This window comes from Macaca fascicularis, chromosome 14 (assembly GCF_037993035.2).
Source record: "Macaca fascicularis isolate 582-1 chromosome 14, T2T-MFA8v1.1".
In the NCBI taxonomy this organism is placed as follows: Eukaryota; Metazoa; Chordata; class Mammalia; order Primates; family Cercopithecidae; genus Macaca; species Macaca fascicularis.
In genome coordinates, this window is record NC_088388.1 from 11401156 (window position 1) to 11410533 (window position 9378).

At 53.5% G+C, this 9378-nt stretch overlaps 1 protein-coding gene and 1 long non-coding RNA gene across 3 annotated transcripts in view; one reads left to right on the forward strand and one right to left on the reverse strand.

Annotated features, from left to right (window-relative positions):
- Nucleotides 1-2407: 2407 nt before the first annotated feature.
- LOC135967212 (uncharacterized) overlaps nucleotides 2408-9378 on the reverse strand; it is a 68947-nt gene continuing 61976 nt past the window's right edge. The window contains exon 2 of the long non-coding RNA XR_010581179.2: nucleotides 2408-2568. This is a non-coding gene — a long non-coding RNA (uncharacterized lncRNA). The remainder of the gene's footprint in view (nucleotides 2569-9378) is intronic.
- On the forward strand, nucleotides 2803-9142 carry INTS5 (integrator complex subunit 5). Of its 2 annotated transcripts, none has more exons than XM_074013416.1 (2): nucleotides 2803-2971; nucleotides 6001-9142. In XM_074013416.1, the coding sequence occupies exon 2, from the start codon at nucleotides 6374-6376 to the stop codon at nucleotides 8978-8980; it is 2607 nt and encodes an 868-aa protein (XP_073869517.1). In that variant the 5' UTR covers nucleotides 2803-2971; nucleotides 6001-6373; the 3' UTR covers nucleotides 8981-9142. The 2 variants fall into 2 exon arrangements, with proteins under 2 accessions (XP_073869517.1, XP_005577634.3); XM_005577577.5 differs by lacking the exon at nucleotides 2803-2971 and adding an exon at nucleotides 3054-3186.

Here is a 9378-nt window from a genome sequence, read left to right on the forward strand (position 1 = left end):
TAGGCGTGATGCACCGTGCCCAGCCCAGTGATATAGCTTTTTTTTTTTTTTTTTTTTTTTTTTTTTTTTTTGAGACGGAGTCTCGCTCTGTCGCCTGGGCTGGAGTGCAGTGGCCGGATCTCAGCTCACTGCAAGCTCCGCCTCCCAGGTTTACGCCATTCTCCTGTCTCAGCCTCCCGAGTAGCTGGGACTACAGGCGCCCGCCAGCTCGCCTGGCTAGCTTTTTGTATTTTTTAGTAGAGACGGGGTTTCACCGTGTTAGCCAGGATGGTCTCGATCTCCTGACCTCATGATCCGCCCGTCTCGGCCTCCCAAAGTGCTGGGATTACAGGCTTGAGCCACCGCGCCCGGCCTTTTTTTTTTTTTTTTGAGACGGAGTCTCACGCTGTTGCCCAGGCTGGAGTGCAGTGGCGCGATCTCGGCTCACTGCAAGCTCCGCCTCCCGGGTTCACGCCATTCTCCTGCCTCAGCCTCCTGAGTAGCTGGGACTACAGGCGCCTGCCACCGCGCCCGGCTAATTTTTTTGTATTTTTAGTAGAGACGGGGTTTCACTGTGGTCTTGATCTCCTGACCTTGTGATCCGCCCGCCTCGGCCTCCCAAAGTGCTGGGATTACAGGCTTGAGCCACCGCGCCCGGCCTATAGCTTTTAAAAAAATCGGCCAAGTCTCTGTTGTCAAACAGCTTATTTTCTGTTTCATTCAATAAACACAAAAATAGTTAATGCTTGTCTAGCGCTTACCATCACTGGCACTAAGTGCTATACAATGACCATACTACCTCATTTCAGTTTTCATAACAACCCTTTGAGGTATTTGTAATATTAATATAACCTCCTCATTTCCAGAGGAAGGAACAGTTATTGAGTGTTTAAGTAAAGTACACGACCAGTAGGTAGAACAGCTGGAACCTGATCTAGGTACACTGGCTTGAGTGAGGGCTCTTGATGAGTTGTACTGGCTCCCTATACAGTTAGCAAGCTCTGTCTCTGGCAGGTGTGGGGCTGTGAGTTAGACACGAAGGTCCCTATTCTGGGAAGCTGTGAGAGAGAGAGAAGCCTAAACAGTGAAGATAGATGGAAGGATGTTATTCATACTTGCCACTGGGAGGACATCTTTAGGCTAGCTAGCTCAATTTGTTTTGGATTCCCTCTCCCTCCTTCTCTCTTATTTTTTCTTTTTCTTTTATGAGTTTTCTCTTCTTTCTTTCCATTTCTTTTCTGCTTTCTCTCTTCCCTTCTCTCTCTCTTGTAAAAGCATTTTTGTAGGCAGGGCGCGGTGGCTCACACCTGTAATCCCAGCACTTTGGGAGGCTGAGGCAGGCGGATCACCTGACGTCAGGAGTTCGAGACCAGCCCGGCCAACATGTGTCTAATTAGCTGGGCGTGGTGGCACATGCTTGTAGTCCTAGCCACTTGGGAGGCTGAGGCAGGAGAATTGCTTGAACCTGGGAGGTGGAGGTTGCAGAGCCGAGATTGCACTCCAGCCTGGGCGACAGAATGAGATTTTAAAAAAAGGCTGGGTGCGGTGACTCATGCCTGTAATCCCAGCACTTTGGGAGGCTGAGGTGGATGGATCACTTGAGTTCAGGAATTGGAGGCCAGCTTGGCAGACATGGGGAAACCTTGTCTCTATAAAAATACAAAAATTAGCCAGATTTGGTGGTGGGCGCCTATAGTCCCAGCTACTTGGGAGGCTGAGGCTGGATAATCGCCTGAACTTGGAAAGCGGAAGTTGCAGTGAGCCCAGATCTCGCCACTGCACTCCAGCCTGGGTGAGGGAGTGAGACTCTGTCTCAAAAGGAAAAGAAAAAGAAAAAGAAAAAGAAACAAAAAAACAAAGAGAGACTGGCTGGGTGTGGTGGCTTACTTCTGTAATCCCAGTGCTTTGGGAAGCTGAGGTGGGAGAATCACTTGAGGACAGGAGTTGGAGATCAGTATGGGCAACATAGGGAGACACTCCCTCCACCCCCTGCAAATCCCTAACTCTGAAAGTATTTAAAAAGTAGCCAAGTGTGATGATGTGCTCCTATAATCTCAGCTACCTGGAAGACTGAGGTGGGAGGATGGCTTGAGCTCAGGAGGTCAGGGCTGCAGAGAGGGGTGATTCTGTCACTGCACGGTCACAAAATAAACAACAACAACAACAAAACCTTCCTATGCTTCATTTTTTAAAAGTTGTGAGTTGAACATTTTGTATTTTTGGCGTTAGGAAAAATAATTAAAATCTCACTGTGAGTGTCTGCGGCCAGTTTGTGTGTGTGTGTGTTTATCGGGAGTCTCGTTCTGTCGCCCAGGCTGGAGTGCAGCGGCAAGATCTCGGCTCACAGAAATCTCCGCCTCCCGGGATCAAGCCATTATCCTGCCTCAGCCTCCCGAGTTTACAGGCATGAGCCACCACGCCCGGCTAATTTTTGTATTTTTTTTTTTTTTTTTGAGGCGGAGTTTCGCTCTGTCTCCCAGGCTGGAGTGCAGTGGCCGGATCTCAGCTCACTGCAAGCTCCGCCTCCCGGGTTTACGCCATTCTCCTGCCTCAGCCTCCCGAGTAGCTGGGACTACAGGCGCCCGCCACCTCGCCCGGCTAGTTTTTTTTTTTTTTGTATTTTTTAGTAGAGACGGGGTTTCACCATGTTAGCCAGGATGGTCTCGATCTCCTGACCTCGTGATCCGCCCGTCTCGGCCTCCCAAAGTGCTGGGATTACAGGCTTGAGCCACCGCGCCCGGCCAATTTTTGCATTTTTAGTAGAGACGGGGTTTTGCCATGTTGGCCAGGCTGGTCTTGAACTCCTGACCTCAGGTGATCCGCCCCCTCGGGCTCTCAAAGTGCTGGGATTACAGGCGTGAGCCACCGCGCCGGGCCTAGTCTGTATGTCAATAGGCTTTTGAAAAAAGTGGTTGCATATAGGACAGATCGGCTTCCTGCTATCATCGTCCCGGGATTCTGCTCTGGGACTCCGACAGGGTGCGGAACCAATGTAAGAGGGTCGAGGACATCGCCGGATTAATTTTCCTGAGAGGCCTAGTAGCTGGTTCCTTTCGCGTTTCCTGTAAGCGCGCATGCGCCGCCTGCGCTCCGCCGCTCCCGCCTCGGGCTCGGCTCGGGCTCCGGGATGTCCGCGTTGTGCGACCCTCCCGGGGCCCCAGGGCCTCCTGGGCCTGCCCCGGCCACCCACGGTCCCGCGCCTCTCAGGTAGTTAGAGCCCTTGGCACCTTCCTCCCACCGCGTGGCCCCGCGCCGATCCCCAGCCTTCTCGGTAGAAACCCGGATCCTACCTCGAGAACTCACGTCAGGGTTCTCAGAGAGATTCTTGGTCAGGTCCTCCCAGAACTCAGGGACTGCCTCACCAAAACTCAGGGCTCCAGTGCCCGCCCTCCCAAGACCTCGGGCCTGCCTCTCCCTAGACTCCGATGCCTAACTACCCTCGACCCCGAGCTTCCTCTCCCAAGAGTCGGGGGTATCATAACTCTTGGGAACCCAGCTGCCCTGGCCATTTTTGACCCTGGGAAACCCAAGATCCTGACTTCATGGAGACTCCCTGAGACCCCAGGCCCAGAAACAGAATGCAGTCCGGCTGAGTTCCTCCCTTATATTAGGGTGTTTTTTTTTGGAGGAAACAGAGGAATGGCACTGTCAGAGCCTTATCAGCACCTAGAGGATGCTGTCTTCTTTGACAGAAAAGGCGATAAGAGAAAGGGGATTTGCCGCCTTCCATAACTCTGGTTTCTGAACCTCTGAGACTGAACCCATATGTTTTAGGAGGGAAAGGGCTGAAAAGCATTATTACTTTGTGCCCTGGGACACCCTGATGTCCAGGCACATTGAGGGTGCTGGGTAGATGGTGGTTGTTGATGTGGTGACTAAGATTTTGCAGAATATGGGAAGAAACAGATATTAGGAGGGAGAGCCCTTAATAAGGGGCTTACAATTTTTTTTTTTTTTTCCCCATTAAGAGCAGATTTCAAGGTGCTTGTGTTGTGGGATGGGGTGGGGCAGGGGTGGTGGTGGAAGGTGATAAAGCTGGAATGGAAAGGTGACTTTTTTTTTTTTTGAGACGGTCACCCTGTCTCCCAGGCTGGAGTGCAGTGGCGTGATCTCGGCTCACTGCAACCTCTGCCTCCTGAGTTCAAGTGATTCTCGTGCCTCAGCCTCCCTAGTAGCTGGGATTACACCATGCCTGGCTAATTTTTTTGTTTTTGTTTTTGTTTTTGAGACAGAGTCTCGCTCTGTCACCCAGGCTGGAGTGCAGTGGTATGATCTTGGCTCACTGCAAGCTCCTCCGCCTCCCGGGTTCACACCATTCTCCTGCCTCAGCCTCCTGAGAAGCTGGGACTACAGGCGCCCGCCACCACGCCCAGCTAATTTTTTTTTGTATTTTTAGTAGAGACAGAGTTTCACCGTGTTTGCCAGCATGGTCTCGATCTCCTGACCTCGTGATCAGCCCGCCTTGGCCTCCCAAAGTGCTGGGATTACAGGCGTGAGCCACTGGGCCTGGCATGTATTTTTATTTTTATTTATTTATTTATTTATTTTTTTTGAGACGGAGTCTCGCTCTGTCACCCAGGCTGGAGTGCAGTGGCTGGATCTCGGCTCACTGCAAGCTCCGCCTCCCGGGTTTACGCCATTCTCCTGCCTCAGCCTCCCAAGTAGCTGGGACTACAGGCGCTCGCCACCTCGCCCGGCTAGTTTTTTGTACTTTTTAGTAGAGACGGGGTTTCACCGTGTTAGCCAGGATGGTCTCGATCTCCTGACCTCGTGATCCGCCCCCCTCGGCCTCCCAAAGTGCTGGGATTACAGGCGTGAGCCACCGCGCCCGGCGTGGCATGTATTTTTAATACAGACAAGGTTTCACCCTGTTTGCCAGGCTGGTTTTGAACTTCTGACCTCAAGTGATCCACCCTCCTTGGCCTCCCAAAGTGCTAGGTTACAGACGTGAGGCACTGCAACCAGCCTGGAAATGTTTTTAAAGCAGATATTATAGAAACACAAATATAGTCAATTCAACAAATATTTATTGACTACCTTCCATATACTATGTACCTCATAGAAGTGGATTCAGTGTTGAAGAGCACAGAAATGGTTCCTACACTCTTGGCGAATATAGTCTGATTGTTTAACTTTGATTTCGTTCGTTTATTTTTTTGATGGCACACACAGGCTGGAGTGCAGTGGTGCGATTTTGGCTCACTGCAACCTCTGCTTCCAGGGCTCAAGTGATCCTTCCGCCTCAGCCTCTCTAGTAGCTGGGACTGCAGGCACATGCCCCCATGCCTGGCTAATTTTTTTTTTTTTTTTTTTTTGTAGAGATGGAGTTTCATTATGTTCCTCAGACTGATCTTGAACTCTTGCGCTCAAGCGATCCACCAGCCTTGGCCTCCCAAAATGCTGGCATTATAGGCGTGAGCCACTGGAGCCAACCTTGATTTATCTGTAAAATGGGATCATAATAGTACCTACCTTATTGAACTGTTGTCAGGATTGAAATAATACATGCAAAGTATTTAAAAGAGTACCTGTTGATGTTCTAAGAGTTATCTATTACTGATATTATTACTGTTGTCATTGAAAGAAACATAGCTTTTGGCCGGGTGCGGTGGCTCATGCCTGTAATGCCAGCACTTTGGGAGGCCAAGGCGGGCAGATTACGAGGTCAGGAGATTGAGACCATCCTGGCTAACATGGTGAAACTCCATCTCTATTAAAAATACAAAAAGAAAAAAAAATTAGTCGGGTGTGGTGGCAGGCGCCTATAGTCCCAGCTACTTGGGAGGTTGAGGCAGGAGAATCACTTGAACCCAGTAGGTGGAGGTTGCAGTGAGCCAAGGTGGCGCCACTGCACTGCAGCTTGGGCAACAAAGCAAGACTCTATCTCAAAAAACAAACATTCTTTTATGAGGGAAGTAATTTTAATATCCCTGTTTAAATAAAAGACAAAGCTCATGCAGGAAAGGTAAGTTGCCTAACATCTTACAACACTCTAAGTCTGTTTCTTTTGCTTCCTTATAGTGCTCAGGAGCTGTCCCAGGAAATCAAGGCTTTTCTGACTGGCGTAGACCCCCTTTTGGGCCACCAACTCTCAGCCCGGGAACATGCTCGCTGTGGTCTTCTCCTGCTCCGTTCTTTGCCACCTGCTCGGGCTGCTGTGCTTGACCACTTGAGAGGTGTCTTTGATGAGAGTGTCCGGGCCCACCTGGCTGCCCTGGATGAAACCCCTGTGGCTGGTCCACCTCATCTCCGTCCACCTCCAGCCTCCCATGTCCCTGCTGGGGGACCTGGTCTAGAGGATGTGGTTCAGGAAGTGCAGCAGGTGCTGTCTGAGTTTATCCGGGCCAACCCAAAGGCCTGGGCACCTGTGATTAGTGCATGGTCCATTGACCTCATGGGGCAACTGAGCAGCACGTACTCAGGCCAGCACCAGCGTGTTCCCCATGCTACTGGCGCTCTTAATGAACTGCTACAGCTGTGGATGGGTTGTAGGGCCACGCGTACATTAATGGACATCTATGTGCAGTGCCTCTCGGCTCTCATTGGTAGCTGCCCAGATGCGTGTGTGGATGCCTTGCTGGATACCTCTGTTCAGCATTCTCCACACTTTGACTGGGTTGTGGCACATATTGGCTCCTCTTTTCCTGGCACCATCATTTCCCGAGTTCTCTCCTGTGGCCTTAAGGACTTTTGCGTCCATGGTGGGGCTGGAGGTGGAGCTGGCAGCAGTGGTGGAAGCTCTTCTCAGACCCCCTCTACAGACCCCTTCCCTGGATCTCCTGCCATTCCTGCGGAGAAACGGGTGCCCAAGATTGCCTCAGTTGTAGGCATCCTAGGGCACCTGGCCTCCCGCCATGGAGATAGTATCCGACGGGAGCTCCTGCGAATGTTCCATGATAGCCTGGCAGGGGGAACTGGAGGCCGAAGTGGGGACCCCTCCCTTCAGGCCACGGTTCCCTTCCTACTGCAGCTGGCAGTCATGTCACCAGCTTTGCTGGGCACAGTCTCTGGAGAGCTTGTGGATTGCCTCAAGCCCCCAGCTGTGCTGAGCCAGCTGCAGCAACACCTTCAAGGATTCCCCCGAGAGGAGCTGGACAACATGTTGAACCTGGCTGTGCACCTGGTGAGCCAGGCCTCTGGGGCAGGTGCCTACCGCTTGCTGCAGTTCCTGGTGGACACAGCTATGCCTGCTTCGGTCATTACCACCCAGGGCCTGGCTGTGCCAGACACCGTACGTGAGGCTTGTGACCGGCTAATCCAGCTGCTGCTGCTGCACCTGCAAAAGCTGGTTCATCACCGGGGAGGGTCTCCTGGGGAAGGGGTGCTAGGCCCGGCCCCACCTCCCCGCTCGGTGCCCTTTTTAGATGCGCTAAAAAACCATGTTGGAGAGCTGTGTGGAGAGACGTTACGATTGGAACGGAAACGCTTCCTCTGGCAGCACCAGCTCTTGGGCCTGCTGTCTGTCTATACCCGGCCTAGCTGTGGACCTGAGGCCTTGGGCCATCTGCTGAGCCGAGCCCGAAGCCCTGAAGAGTTGAGTTTGGCCACCCAGTTATATGCAGGGCTAGTGGTCAGTCTGTCTGGCCTCCTGCCCCTGGCTTTCCGAAGCTGTCTGGCTCGGGTGCATGCGGGGACATTACAGCCTCCCTTCACGGCCCGGTTCCTGCGCAACTTGGCACTGCTAGTAGGGTGGGAACAGCAGGGTGGCGAGGGCCCTGCAGCCCTAGGGGCGCACTTTGGGGAATCTGCCTCAGCCCATCTATCTGACCTGGCGCCTCTCCTGCTACATCCTGAGGAGGAAGTAGCTGAAGCTGCTGCCTCCCTCCTGGCCATTTGCCCCTTTCCTCCTGAAGCCTTATCCCCCTCCCAGCTCCTGGGACTGGTAAGGGCTGGGGCGCACCACTTCTTCGCCTCTCTGAGGCTGCATGGCCCCCCAGGTGTGGCCTCAGCCTGTCAGCTTCTCACCCGCCTGTCTCAGACGTCCCCAGCTGGACTCAAGGCTGTCCTGCAGCTGCTGGTTGAGGGAGCCTTACATCGAGGCAACACAGAACTGTTTGGAGGGGAAGTAGATGGGGACAATGAGACTCTCTCAGTTGTTTCAGCGTCTTTGGCTTCTGCCTCCCTGTTGGACACTAACCGGAGGCACACTGCAGCTGTGCCAGGTCCTGGAGGGATTTGGTCAGTTTTCCATGCTGGAGTCATCGGCCGTGGCTTAAAGCCACCCAAGTTTGTCCAGTCACGAAATCAGCAGGAAGTGATCTATAACACCCAGAGCCTCCTCAGCCTCCTGGTTCACTGCTGCAGTGCCCCAGGGGGCACTGAATGTGGGGAATGCTGGGGGGCGCCCATCTTGAGTCCAGAGGCAGCCAAAGCAGTGGCAGTGACCTTGGTGGAGAGTGTGTGTCCCGATGCAGCTGGTGCAGAGCTGGCTTGGCCCCCCGAGGAACACGCTCGGGCCACCGTGGAGCGGGATCTCCGCATTGGCCGGCGCTTCCGGGAACAGCCCCTGCTCTTTGAGCTGTTAAAGCTGGTAGCAGCTGCTCCTCCAGCCCTGTGCTACTGTTCCGTGCTGCTTCGGGGGCTGCTGGCCGCCCTCTTGGGCCATTGGGAAGCCTCTCGCCACCCTGACACGACCCACTCCCCCTGGCACCTGGAGGCATCCTGCACCTTAGTAGCTGTCATGGCTGAGGGAAGTCTCCTGCCTCCGGCCCTGGGTAATATGCATGAAGTATTTAGCCAACTGGCACCTTTCGAGGTGCGTCTGCTGCTGCTTAGTGTCTGGGGATTTCTCCGGGAGCATGGGCCGTTGCCTCAGAAGTTCATCTTCCAATCAGAGCGAGGTCGCTTCATCCGGGACTTCTCCAGGGAGGGTGGAGGTGAGGGTGGACCCCATCTGGCTGTGCTGCACAGTGTCCTCCACCGCAACATCGACCGCCTGGGTCTTTTCTCTGGCCGTTTCCAGGCACCTTCACCGTCCACTCTTCTTCGACAAGGGACGTAGCCTTTTCTTGCTCTGGAAGCCCAGGGAGGTTGAGCAGTGAGAGAGGGAAGGGACTAACGTGCGACGGCAGGGTGGAGGTTCTAAGTCCTTGGCCTAAGGAGCGCTGTCACTTTTTTCTCTCCCACTTTTTTTTTCTAAATAAAATTTGCCGACTTGAGAAAACCAGTCCAGTGCTTCTGTCATGCTGAGAGCGTGCGAAGTCGGACAGCGCCTGGCTCTGGACGTTCCCGCCCCTGGCCTGAAGCCCCGCCCCCTGCGATAATTTAGAGTGTGCACTCTACCAATGAGACAGTTGCCCGGCGGCGCTCAGGCCGAACCAATCAGAAGGCCGGAAGGGGCGGGAACTAGGATACGTGGCTGAGTGCGCGTGGTGGGGCGGGAGGTTCGGGGTCAAGGAG

What these genes read in the sequence shown, in the direction of transcription:
- INTS5 (XM_005577577.5), top strand. Translation starts at nt 3,107, where the DNA reads ATGTCCGCGTTGTGCGACCCTCCCGGGGCCCCAGGGCCTCCTGGGCCT. An exon ending in CACGGTCCCGCGCCTCTCAG is followed by an intron (nt 3,187 to 6,000) that starts GTAGTTAGAGCC and finishes GCTTCCTTATAG; the next exon opens with TGCTCAGGAGCTGTCCCAGG.